The sequence below is a fragment of the Rhinoderma darwinii genome, chromosome 7 (assembly GCF_050947455.1).
Source record: "Rhinoderma darwinii isolate aRhiDar2 chromosome 7, aRhiDar2.hap1, whole genome shotgun sequence".
Lineage (NCBI taxonomy): Eukaryota > Metazoa > Chordata > Amphibia > Anura > Rhinodermatidae > Rhinoderma > Rhinoderma darwinii.
Genome location: NC_134693.1, coordinates 17486367 through 17499916, shown reverse-complemented (window position 1 = coordinate 17499916; position 13550 = coordinate 17486367). Strand labels below are relative to the sequence as shown.

The window sequence follows — 13550 nt, the reverse complement described above, 5'->3', positions numbered from 1 at the left end:
TAGAGGGAGCTTTAGAGCTTATTGCAATAATAGCATAGCATGCAGTCATCACCCGAGCTCCCCCTAGTGGTGACTACAGGCAGTCATAATGTGATTATTTTACTCTATGTCTATAACCACTATAAAGATATATTAAGAAATGAATCAGCCCAGAATGTTGGACCTAAAAACAAGATGGTAAAAGTTAGGCATTTACTTTAAGCAACGGAAACTTTTGTGGAGTTTATATTAGTCTAGATATGATTGAGAACATTGGTCTCGGATTGCTACTTGTGATAGTATATTTATATTTTACAGCATGAAAACCTAACATTAAATTCTACATTATTCTCTGAGATGTCATCAGCCTAAGGCTCCATCTAAATTAGCGATGGTTCCCTGCTGTCTGGAAAGATATGCCTACGGGTGCCTTATTAGTAAGGAAGATCCCCATGTCGTACATTTATGTCGGGACAGTTATGAAATATAAACAATGTGAACGATTTCTGAAATTGCTTGTGAGCGATGTGGATAATGCCGGTATGTTAGGGAATTGCTAAGTGTGACGTTCCCTCCTATATTCATTCGGACTCACCATGGTAAACTTACACGTATATTAATATAATACTTATAATTCTCGACTCTAAGGAAGGGTTTATGTTTTACAAAATAGAATATGGTTTTACATCAATATTAATATAATCCAAAAACAATATTTTATTAAAATAATGGAAAGGGGATGGTGCATGTGGGCTGCCATGTGGTTGTGCCTTCCCCTGATGTTCTAATTTAACCAGGCACAGAACGGACGAGGTTTAACTAAGGGGAAGAGAATGGAAGTGTACTTGTATACCTGAATGAATTCTCAGTGACTGGGTGACCAAAGACAGTTGACCATATGCTGCAAAATGGCTGAGAATGGTGCAACTTCCAAGTCAGAAGAGCAGCTCTAAAGTACAAACTGTTGAGGGGAATTCATGAGTTTTGTTCTTATAGGGGCAAAGGGGGGGGGGGACACTTTAACAGAGAGAATATTGGGAAGTGTAAGTTTATCAGGGCTGTGCAGACATGGATCTGAATCCGTATATTCCGAACTTTTTACCATAGAGGAACCCCTGCAAAAAAATTTTTCTCCAAGCAAACTTCTATTACTAGCCCATCCCTACTCTTAAAGTGACAGTTCGTTTTGTGGTCTTCTAACGAACATATAACTATAACCCTAAGGTTCCAACTTGGCACACTGTCCTACTCAGGGTCAGACCGGCTCATTAGAGTACCAAAATATCTGTTGGTGAGTCCAGGTTTTGATACAGAAATGGGTCCCAAGGACTAGCAAAAGACTAGCAAAAGACAAGCTCATTTGATGCTGAGTTGAAGCCAATCATTTGCCACGAACACAATTCACAATATGTACAATGATAACAGCATAATTACGAATGTAATTAAAAGTGGGTATACATGTTCTGTACATAGTGTAGGCCCTGAGAATTGTTTCCTCTGGTAGTACCAAGGCACACTAGTCTAGCTGGTTTTACTGCAGATTAAAGGTGTTCTCCCCTTTGGACAATCTTTACTTATGAGAAGGGTTCTTTGACAATAAGCAGATCACAAAGTCTCTCCCTGCTAGGACCCCCAGCGAACAGCTGTTATCTATGTGGAAATCTGGCGGGGAAGGCCCTTTTACACGGGCCAATGATCGGGTAAATGAGTGCTTGGCTAATATCTGCCTATGTAAAACTAACTTATCCACAGAATATGCCATAAATGTCTGATAGCCCATTCACATGAATATGAATGGGCTTTGTAATACTTCATTTCCCCTGTGGTGGCACTGCAGGGAAATGGAGTACTTAAAGGGGTTTTCCCATCTTGGACATTTATGGCATATCCACAGGATATGCCATGAATGTCCGATAGATGCGAGTCCCACTTCTAGGACCCGCGCCTATCTCTAGAATGGGGCCCCCTAAATCCCGTTCATCTTTGCTCGATTCCAGCTGCCTCCCGGCCGCTTCCTGATTAGGTGGTCGGGAGTTACGCTGAACTACGCTGTTTCCGTAACTCTTATAGAAGGGAATGGGCATTATGTAAACAGCATAGCACGGTGAACTACGCTGTTTCCATAGCTTCTGAGTTCCAGAAATAGCATAGCTCTCTGTGCTACGCAGTTTCCGTAATTCTCATTCATTTCAACGGGAGTTATGGAAACAGCATAGCTCAGCTGTTTACTTAACTTTCGACCACCTAATCAGGAAGCGGTCAGGAAGCAGCGGGAGCCCAGCAAGGTAGAACGGGTTTAGGGGGCCCCGTTCTAGGGATAGGTGCACATCCTATAGGGGGGACCCGCATCTATCGGACATTTATGGCATATCCTGTCCAAGGTTACCATAAATATCCAAGATTGGTCAACCCCTTGAAATGCTCAATTTCCCTGCAGCGCCACCACAGGGGAAATTAAGTATTACAGAACCCATTCATATTAATGTGTAATACAGGACAGGTCCTCCAGAGAGAGTGACGATTTTTGTAGGATATCTTTACTCTGGCTAAGAGATGAGGATCCTAAACACACGACCCTCCTCCATTAACATTATTTCCTAATAGGGTGTATGAAAATGGGTTTTCCTAACTGGACAACCCGTTTAAGTGGGTTGAAACACTTTTCCCTACATTGAAAAAAGAGTTAAATCCGCAGTGAACATCCAGAACAGAATGAGAATGCTACAGAATTGAAAATCGACAACATATTCTGATTTCCATGAAGAAAATATTCTGCGGCATGTGAAAAATATTTTTTTAATCTCATCCACTTACCTGCAACAATCTTTTGCTGTGGATTTTCTTCCCTCAAATCTATACCCTATGCACCCCTATCATTATTCCCCGTTCTCAAGACTAATGATTGCCTGATTACCTCTCCATACACCGGTACGTTGACCTCACTGATCCATTGATCCAGAACTTACAATTGAGAAGAGAAATCTTTACGTTGCTTGAGTGTTCTTGAAAGCAAGCGAAGACAAGAGATCAGAAGATATGTCGAATTTAAAGGGCCGTGTCACTAGTAAACCATCTGCCGATGTGGCTATTTACAGCTCTGAGTAATAGAAAGCCTGGAGACCCCAACAACAGGACTCCATCAGTCTATTCATGATGGAGAATAAATGCACAGTAAGATATTCATGGTGTAGCACACTAGATGCAATACGGCACAGAATGTAGAGGGTATTATACAGATATAAGAGGATTTTGAAAAAAGGTTTAAAAAGATGATGTGAGACCATAGGTATTAACTGGGGTCATAAAAAACAAGGAAGCACCGTATGGCGGCACATGGAGAGCCGCCGCCTATCGCTCTGTGGTATGGAGCAGTATGGACTCCATATGCCACTATGGTCTTTGCTCCCTGCATGATGCCTTGCAGCTCCACTCAGCTTTCCCACATTTACCAGTAGTAAAATATCTCTGCTCCCTAAGTTCACACGGGGCGGATACGCTGCGTAAAAGCATGCAGCGTATCTGCCCTGTGCGTCGCAGGGAATTCCGGACGAAAAACCGCACCAAACTGTGCTGCAGTTTTTCTACCGGAATGTACGCTGCGGAAAACTGCAGAACTAGCAGTTTCATTCCAGGAGACTGCTGTCGCCTGTGATTGGCTGAAGCGGCGGTCACATGGGATGAAGCGTCATCCCAGGCGGCCAGCCCTCTGACGTCATCTAGGCCAGCCTCTTGGGAAGACGTTTTATTCCATGTGACCGCCGCTACAGCCTGCAATGGGTCACATGGGATGAAGCGTCATCTCAGGAGGGTGTCCTGGAGTAAGAAACACAATCTCTGAGCGTTTTTTTTGCTCAGTATTTACACAGCGTGTGGATGAGATTTGTTTTATCTCATCCTCTTTGCTGCTACTGTATTTGCGCAGATTTTCTGCAGTATTTACACGCGTGAACTGAGCCTAAAAGGGGTTATCTCATCACAGACAACCCCTCCATATGAGCTCAGGACAACTCCGTCAAACAGCTGATTTTGCCGGGTGAAGCTGTGGCCAGCCAGACATGTTCCCTGCAGGGGAAATGTAATGTTACATGGCGGCCATTCAAATGAATAAGGGTATGTGCACACACAAAAATAAATAAAAAGTCTCAAAATACAGAGCTGTTTTCAAGGGAAAAATAGCTCCTGATTTTCAGATGTTTTTTAATCAGTCGCGTTTTTCATGGCCGGATTTGGAGCTGTTTTTCTATAGAGAAACGGCTGAAGAAGTGACATGCACTTCTTTTTCGCTGCTGTTTTTTACGCAGCCGTTTTGAAAAACGGCCGTGTAAGAATCGCACCGTTGGAACAGAACGCAGTTTTTGGAGGAGTCCTGCTTCTGATTTTTCAGCCGTTTTTTGGGCCGTTTGCGGCTCGAAAAACGGCCGAAAATAGCCTGTGTGAACATACCCTAAATGTAATACAAGGACAGTCCGCCAGAGAGGGAGCCTAAATTACAATGTGGATCTCCATTCTAGCTCATAGAGGGGTTCCCAAGAGGAGGACCCCCTTTATGAGGTGAATATGCTCTACTGAGGCTTATAGACAGGAGTATTCATGAGACAACCGCTTTAACTTTTATTGTTTGGCATATTTGCTATTCAAACCTAAATCACTGTCTTCATCAGAGGCAACAAGTCACCAGTAAATATCATTGAGTTTTTCTCTTCTGCCAACTTGTTAAAAAGTCTATCACTTCTTAGTTATATCTGTTTTTGGGAAAGCTGGGTGACAACCAAATTGTTGTCATTAGAGCTGCAACAAGAGTTGTCACCCAGCTTTCTCACAGTCCTGGTAAATTTACCTAGCTAGGTAGTGATACATCTCTGCCCCTGTACCTTCACATAACTTGGCATACATGCCATTTATAAAGCTGGGTGACTATTCCTCAAGGTGCTGTACAGGTTATTTATTTTACTTTAGGTGGGAAATTCTTTAAGCAGTCATATATCATCACTATACTGCCACATTACATATACATACACACACATACACACACATACACACACATATATATACACAATAGTCCTTCTCAATGAATTAGAATATCAAAAAGTAATTTTTTTTTCAGTAATTCAATTACTGTAGATTCATTACACACGGAGTGATCTATTTCCAGCATTCTTTTCTTTTAATGTTGATGATTATGGGAACAGTTAATGAAAATCCAAAATTTATTCTCACAGAAAATGAGAATATTGGGTAAAAGTTGAAGATTGCCGTCTCCTGGTGTGACACTCTAATCAGCGAATCAACACAAAACACCTGCAAAGGTTTCCTAAGCCTTTACAAGGACTGGCCTGTTGCTCTGTTCTCAGTGTCCAAAGTCCTGTTTTCAGCTGAAAGTCAATTTTGCATTTCATTTGGAAATCTCGGTCCCAGAGTCTGGAGGACGAGTGGAGAGGCATCAATCCAAGTTGCTTGCGGTCCAGTGTGAAGTTTCCACAGTCAGTGATGATTTGGGGGCCGTGTCATCTGCTGGTGTTGGTTCCACTGTGTTATATCAAGTCCAGAGTCAGCGCAGCGTCTACCAGGACATTTCCCGGCACTTTATGCTTCCCTCTGCTGACAAGCTTTATGGAGATGCTGATTTCATTTTCCAGCAGGACTTGGCACCTGCCCACACTGCCAAAAGTACCAATACCTGGTGTAATAACCACAGTATCACTGCGCTTGATTGGCCAGCAAACTCGCCAGACCTAAACCCTATAGAGAATCTATAGGATCTTGTCAAGAGGAAGATGAGACACCAGACCCAACAATGCAGACGAGCTGAAGGCCACTATCAAAGCAACCTGGGCTTCCATAACAAGTCAGCAGTGCCACAGGCTGATCGCCCCCATGCCACGCCACATTGATAACACCTCAGCAGTGCCACAGGCTGATCGCCTCCATGCCACGCCACATTGATAACACCTCAGCAGTGCCACAGGCTGATCGCCCCCATGACACGCCACATTGATAACACCTCAGCAGTGCCACAGGCTGATCGCCCCCATGCCACGCCACATTGATAACACCTCAGCAGTGCCACAGGCTGATCGCCCCCATGCCACGCCACATTGATAACACCTCAGCAGTGCCACAGGCTGATCGCCTCCATGCCACGCCACATTGATAACACCTCAGCAGTGCCACAGGCTGATCGCCCCCATGCCACGCCACATTGATAACACCTCAGCAGTGCCACAGGCTGATCGCCTCCATGCCACGCCGCATTGATGCAGTAATTCATGCAAAAGGAGCCCCAAACAAGTATTGAGGGCATATACTGTACATACATCTCAGTAGGCCAACACATTTCAGTATTAAAAATAATTTTTGAAATTGGGCTTATTTAATATTCACATTTTCTGAGATACTAAATTTGGGTTTTCATTAACTGTTACCATATTAGAAGAAATAAACAGAAGAAAAAAATGCTGGAAATAGATCACTCTGTGTGTAATGAATTCATATAATATAGGAGTTTCACTTTTTTAATTGAATTACTGAAATAAATTAACTTTTTGATGATATTCTAATTCATTAAGAAGGACTAGTATGTGTATATATATATATAGAACACACTCACTGCTACTGGATTGCTATATACAAGCTGGCAGACTGGTATGTAACGGGTACCCTGCTACAGAATCCATTGTGCGCATTAAACTACAATGCCAAGGTTAAACTGGTATCACCATAGACAAATTTGTGTAATGATTTCCTATAGATTCTGGATTGAGGCATGCTCTGCAGCAACGGTGAATGCTCAGTAAGAGGTAACATGGGGAGGACTGACACTATGTATACTGGGCTGCTATAAAACATTGGGATCTTATACTGTCACAATATGATATATTTATGTAATGTGGCATGTACTGTTAAATAGAGAATCAGATGGCACATTATGGTGTATTGGCACATAGCCATTTACTATGGAACATGGATTATTACGATTTTATGTCTATGGACATTAAACTATAAAATAATACCCTGAAATCTACTGCTACATGTATTTTTAAGGTGGCAATGCACGTAAATTATACCTATTTCATGACCAGTTTGGTTACATTGTTACTGAGAAGTTTACATTTGTTATAGTAGTACTAAAAAGTCTAGATTGTCACAATGGTACAATATATAGGTAGGCTACACGGCCACAGACGTACAGTATATAGGTAGGCTACACGGTCACAGTAGTACAGTATATAGGTAGGCTACACGGTCGCAGTGGTACAATATATAGGTAGGCTACACGGTCACAGTGGTACAGTATATAGGTAGGCTACACGGTCACAGTGGTACAGTATATAGGTAGGCTACAATGTCACAGAGGTACTATATATAGGTAGGCTGCACGGTCACAGAGGTACTATATATAGGTAGGCTACATTGTCACAGTGGTACAGTATATAGGTAGGCTACACGGTCACAGTTGTACAGTATATAGGTAGGCTACATTGTCACAGTGGTACAGTATATAGGTAGGCTACACGGTCACAGTGGTACAGTATATAGGTAGGCTACATGGTCACAGTGGTACAGTATATGGGTAGGCTACATGGTCACAGTGGTACAGTATATAGGTAGGCTACACGGTCACAGTGGTACAGTATATAGGTAGGCTACACGGTCACAGTGGTACAGTATATAGGTAGGCTACACGGTCACAGAGGTACTATATAGGTAGACTACATTGTGATAGTACTAATAGGGTACATTGTCATAGTGGCACTAGATAAGGTACAATGTGACTTATATTGGCATAATATAAAATGCTAGATGGTCACAAAACTGGTCAAATTTGCAGAATATACTTGCAGTGGTTCAATATGGGTTAATAATAGAAGACATAATCCTCTATAATGCTTCACGCTGGGCAGAAGGTGCATATTACACTTGTGCATTGGCATACAATAGGAAATTCTATAGAACATCATCGCACAGGAATAGAATATCCTTACCTCAAAAAGCTGCGGGATCTCCCTCCTGGTCAGGTATTCCTTGGGTTCAGTGCTGTTCATGTCTGCAGGTGTGATGGTGATGAGGTTTAGTCCTCTACTGTCCCCTCTGTAAGTCTTGAGCTCTGTGTCACTAGTGTCCAACCATCAATGTCCAGAAACTCCACCAGTGTCCGAGCATCAGTGGCAGAAATCAGTGTGTAGACATTTATCAGTGAGCGGCAAGTCCTCCCCCCATGTCCCAGTGACACAGCCCTCCCCTGACTCACAATCCTCCCAGTGTCAGCACCACTACCAGCTGAGAACTACACACAGGCTGCCACTGCCTTCATCCAATGTGACTGCATGCAATAGCCCAGGCTGCAAGATAGGCAGCGGAATAACACAGCAGAACTGACTGATCACTCATACACCGCAGGATGTGCCAGGTCCCTGACATCCCTGCCCTCTCCGAGCTCCTCCGAGTTCATACACTCACTTCTCAAGACAATTACAAGCCCGCCAAGAGCAATCCCCCTACATGACAATTCCCATTTGTTCAGGATGGGCAATGTGCATTGTTCTGATCTTCGAGGGTCCGCAGCTTTTGCGTCTGGAAGAAGATGCAGCAATAGAAAGAGTTCCTGCGCTGCGAGGATCTGTGCAAATCTTTTTGTCTAATCAGGACTTAGAATTTGGTTTTGTGATATTAACCCCTTCAGGACTGAGCCTGTTTTGGCCTCGTGGACGCAGCCAATTTTTTCAAATCTGACTTGTGTTACTTTATGTGGTAATAACTTGGGAATGCTTTTACCTATCAAAGCGATTCTGAGACTGTTTTTTCGTGACATATTGTACTTTATGTTAGCGGAAAAATTTGATCAATAAATTTAGTATTTGTTTGTGAAAAACACCAAACATTTTTCAAAATTTAAATGTATCTGCTTGTAAAACAGATAGTAATACCACACAAAATAGTTACTAATTAACATCCCCCACATGTCTACTTTATGTTGGCATCGTTTTTTGAACATCCTTTTTTTTTTTCTAGGACCTTACAAGGCTTAGAACTTTAGCAGCGATTTCTCATATTTTCAAGAAAATTTCCAAAACCTATTTTTATAGGTACCAGTTCAGTTCTGAAGTGGCTTTGAGGGCCTAATATGTTAGAAACCCCCATAAGTCACTCAATTTTAAAAACTGCACCCCTCAAAGTCTTCAAAACAGCATTTAGAAAGTTTCTTAACCCTTTAGTTGTTTCACAGGAATTAAAGCAAAGTAGAGGGGAAATTTACAAACATTTTTTTTTTGTCAGAAAATCCATTTTTTTTCTGTAACAGAAAGTTTTACCAGAGAAACGCAACTTAATATTTATTGCTCAGATTCTGCAGTTTTTAGAAATATCCCACATGTGGCCCTCGTGTGGTAATGGACTGAAGCACCGGCCTCAGAAGCAAAGGCGCACCTAGAGGATTTTGGGGCCTCCTTTTTATTAGAATATATTTTAGGCACCATGTCAGGTTTGAAGAGGTCTTGTGGGGCCAAAACAGTGGAAACACCCCAAATTTACACCATTTGGCAAACTAAACCCCTCAAGGCATTTATCAAGGGGTATAGAGCATTTTAACCCCACAGGTTTTTTGCTGAATTTAGTGGAATAAATCTAAATTGTTTCCAATAAAATGTAGAAATTATCAATTTTCGCAAGGAATAAAGAAGAAAAAGCACCCCAAGATTTGTAAAGCAATTTCTCCTGATTACGGCAATATCCCATATGTGGTAATAAACGGCTGTTTGGACACACATCGGGGCTCACAAGGGAAGGAGCACTATTTGGCTTTTGGAGATCAAGTTTGCTGGATTGGTTTTCGGGTGTCATGTCGGATTTGCAAAGCCCCTGAGGGACCAAAACAGTGGACGCCCCCAGGAGTGACCCCATTTGGGAAACTCCAGCCCTAAAAAGAATTTGTCTAGGGGTATAGTGAGCATTTTGATCCCATGGGTTTTTAGCTTAATTTAGTGTAATTAGGCCATGAAAACGTCTATTGTTTTTTACGGTGTTCACCGTGCGCTATAAATGACATTTCATTTATTCTGCGGGTCGATGCGATTACGGCGATACCATATGTTTATCGTTTTTTGTTATGTTTTACGGTGTTTGCACGATAAAATCATAGTTTTAAAAAAATTATTTTGTTTTTGTGTTGCCATATTCTAAGAGCCACAACTTTTTTATTTTTCCATCAAGAAAGTTGTGCGAGGGCTTGTTTTTTGCGGAACAAACTGTAGTTTTTATTGGTACCATTTTTGGGTACATGCGACTTTTTAATCTCTATTTATTACATTTTTTGGGAGATGAAGTGACTAAAAATAGCGATTCTGGTATAGTTTTTTTTATATTTTTTTATGGCGGTCACCGTTACGGGCCCGGCGATACAAATTATGCATAGTTTATTTCTATTTTTCATTTTTTTTCTAATAATAAAAGGATTTTATAAGGGAAAAAGGGTGATTTTTTAATTTAATTATTTTGAAATTGAACTTTTGTACATTTTTTGGTAACTTATTTTTTTTTAGCCCCACTAGGGACTTGAAGATCCAATTGTTGGATCGTTATTATAATACCCTGCACTACTTATATATTGCAGGGTATTATACCTGTCAGTTTCACACCGACAGGGGGCATATTAGGTCCTGCCTATGGCAGGACCTATTCGCCTTCAATAGATGGCAGACCGGAGGCCTTTGTTGAGCTTTTGGTTGCCATAGCAACCATCGGCCCCCACAATCGCGCCGATGTTGTTATAACAACTTAAATGTGGCGGTCGCTATTGACCACCACATTTATGGGGTTAATCGGCTAGGATCACCACTGTGATCCTACCCGATGTTTTCCCCCAGTACTATGGCCTCATTCATACGAGCGTATCCGATTCATGTGCGTGAAAACCGCACGTGAATTGGGTCCGTGCGTGTTGCGTTATGCATCAGTGTGCTTTGCAAGGGGTATGCGTTATTCACGCACTCGCAAAGCACATCTTTTTTTTTTTCAACTGACTTGATGGGCAAATCACGCACCGCACACTCATCTGTGTGCGGTGCGTGGTTTTCACGCACCAACTTACTTCAATGAGCACGTAGGTGCGTGAGAACGCACCAATTTAGGATATGCAGGGAGTTTCACGCAGCGGACTCTCGCTGCGTAAAAAATCCCGTATGTGTGAATAGCCCCATTGAAATTAATGGGTCTGTGTGCTGTGCGTTGTTTAAGCTGATCAGTAAAAGTCTGGAAGCAGTAGCCAGCCGCACATTTCACCTTCAAATCAATGAATAACCATATAATATATGCTGGTGCGGAGTCCTCCGGAGTGGCAGCCGCTCTCAGGATCAGTTCTCTGCTCTGGCTTATAGGACAAATTTTATTTTTATAAGCAGAGTGGAGATAAGTCAGGGGCATAGCTAGGGGGGGGCAGGCGGGGCATGTGCCCCGGGCGCAACCCGGTAGTAGGGAAGGGGGGGCGCCGAAGAGCAGCTGATCGCTGCTGATAGGCGCCCCGTATGTCGGACACCTGCAGCAGCTTTAGGAAGAGCCAGGAAATTACGGCGTTCTGACTGGGGTCTGTGACGGCCAGGGAGTGGACCAGTCCAGTCACCTGACCTCACATCAGTGACATGAGGTCAGATGAGACTCAGGTCAGGGGACAGGTCCACTCCTGTGCTGCAGCCTTCCAGCTCTGCTGTTACACATGCCGAGAAGCAGAGAGGAAGCTCCGCCCACAGCCTGTCCTGACCTGTGATGCTGTCAGCAAGGAGACATGGTGAGTGTCTGTGTGTGTAGTGTGTATACAGTGTGTGTCTGTGTTTGTATGTGTATATGTTACAGTGTGTGTGTGTGTGTGTGTGTGTGTGTGTGTGTCTCTGTCTGTCTGTGTCTCTGCATGTGTTTGTCTCTTAATATCTACTACATTATCTGTACTCAGAGAGTTATCACTGTTATCTGTGGTGTTACATAGGACTGCAGGTAACATCTGCTACATTATATGTACTCAGAGAGTTATCACTGTGTGTTATCTGTGTTGTTACATAGGACTGCAGGTAACACTACTACATTATCTGTGCTGTGTACATATGTGCCTGTGTGGGTATATATGGGTCTGTTTGTGAATGTGTCTTTGTGCTTGTATATTTGTGCCTTTTATGTATTTGTATATGTTCCGGTCTGTGTATTTATCTGCCGGTGTGTGTGCGTATATGTGTCTGTACGTCTATATATTTACCTGTATGTATGTATTCCAGAATGTGTGTATGTATATTTGCCTGTATGTCTATATATCTGTCTTTATGTATGTACAGTATATATGTTTCAGCGTGTCCATATATGTGGTTAATTTTTGGTTTGTGTAGGGGGCGGCAATAGAGTCCCGCACAGGGCGCCATCCAAGCTAAGGCCGGCCCTGGCTGTCACCAACCCTAGTCAGAAGGAACTCCGTCACTGCCTGCGCCGAATGACCTCCTCGTCTTCTCTGGTAAGTCACACCAGGCAGAGCAGAGAGTGGTAGCGGTAGGATACCGCTCACCGCTCTGTTCACAGTATGGCGCTAAATACAAGGGGGGGGGGAGTGTGGCGCTATTTACAAGGGGGGGGTAATGTGGCACTATCTACAAGGGGGGGGAGTGTGGCGCTATTTACAAAGGGGGGGGGGAATATGGCACTATTTACAAGGGGAGGAGTGTGGCACTATTTACAAAGGGTCAGCGGGCTGTGTGTGGCGCTATTTACAAGGGGGCTGTGTGGCGCTATTTATAAGGGGGGCTGTGTGTGCGCTATCTACAAGGGGGGCTGTGTGTGGCCTCTTTAATTTATTTTCTTAATTTATTTTTATGTTAATTACATTATAGAACTACATATCTTGTAAAATGTAGAAATGCTTTTATACTCGAGTTACATAAAAAAAATTGTGAGATGGTGACCAAACCATTAGCAGAAACTGCATGGCGCAGTGGTCTGCAACTTGTGACTCTCCTGCTGTTGGGAAACTACAATTCCCAACATGCCCTGACAGCCTGCTGGAAGTTGTAGTTAATGAACACCTGCAAAGACAAAGTTTCTGACGGCGGTCCTAAGTTATATTTCGACAGCTACAGTACACTAAATGGTCAATAACCCCTAAATTATGAGGACTCATGTTCCTATTATCCGCACCGCTGTCCATTTCAGTTTCAACCTTAATTGGTAGAGAAAAATGTCTCCAGCTCATCATCTATATGGTATAATCTGCAGCAAAGGTTATATCAGGGATTGTACGAGACGACCCATGAGGAGTCTTATCCACTCTCCTGACTGATGAAAGCTGCGCTGGATCAATAACTCCGTGGAGATAAGAAACACGCAGGAGAGGCTAAACCTCCATCTACGTCTGGAAATCAAATCTCAACCCCAAATTTACTCATTCTGCATTTCTTTATTTTCTAGCGTTTATTTAGAGATCAATATATAGCAAACTGTCTCTTCAGTCTACGGTCACGCATCTCACTGATGACATATTTTATATGTATTTCTAATAGAAATATTTGTATTTAAAGAAACAGTACACCATTACATTAGTACAAAAT

At 42.7% G+C, this 13550-nt stretch overlaps 1 protein-coding gene across 1 annotated transcript in view; it reads right to left on the bottom strand.

Annotated features, from left to right (window-relative positions):
• AK5 (adenylate kinase 5) overlaps positions 1-8558 on the bottom strand; it is a 164973-nt gene extending 156415 nt beyond the window's left edge. The window contains exon 1 of the mRNA XM_075832866.1: positions 7962-8558. Coding sequence (XP_075688981.1) covers positions 7962-8021 — 60 coding nt within the window. The 5' untranslated portion in view covers positions 8022-8558. The remainder of the gene's footprint in view (positions 1-7961) is intronic.
• Positions 8559-13550: the final 4992 nt, after the last annotated feature.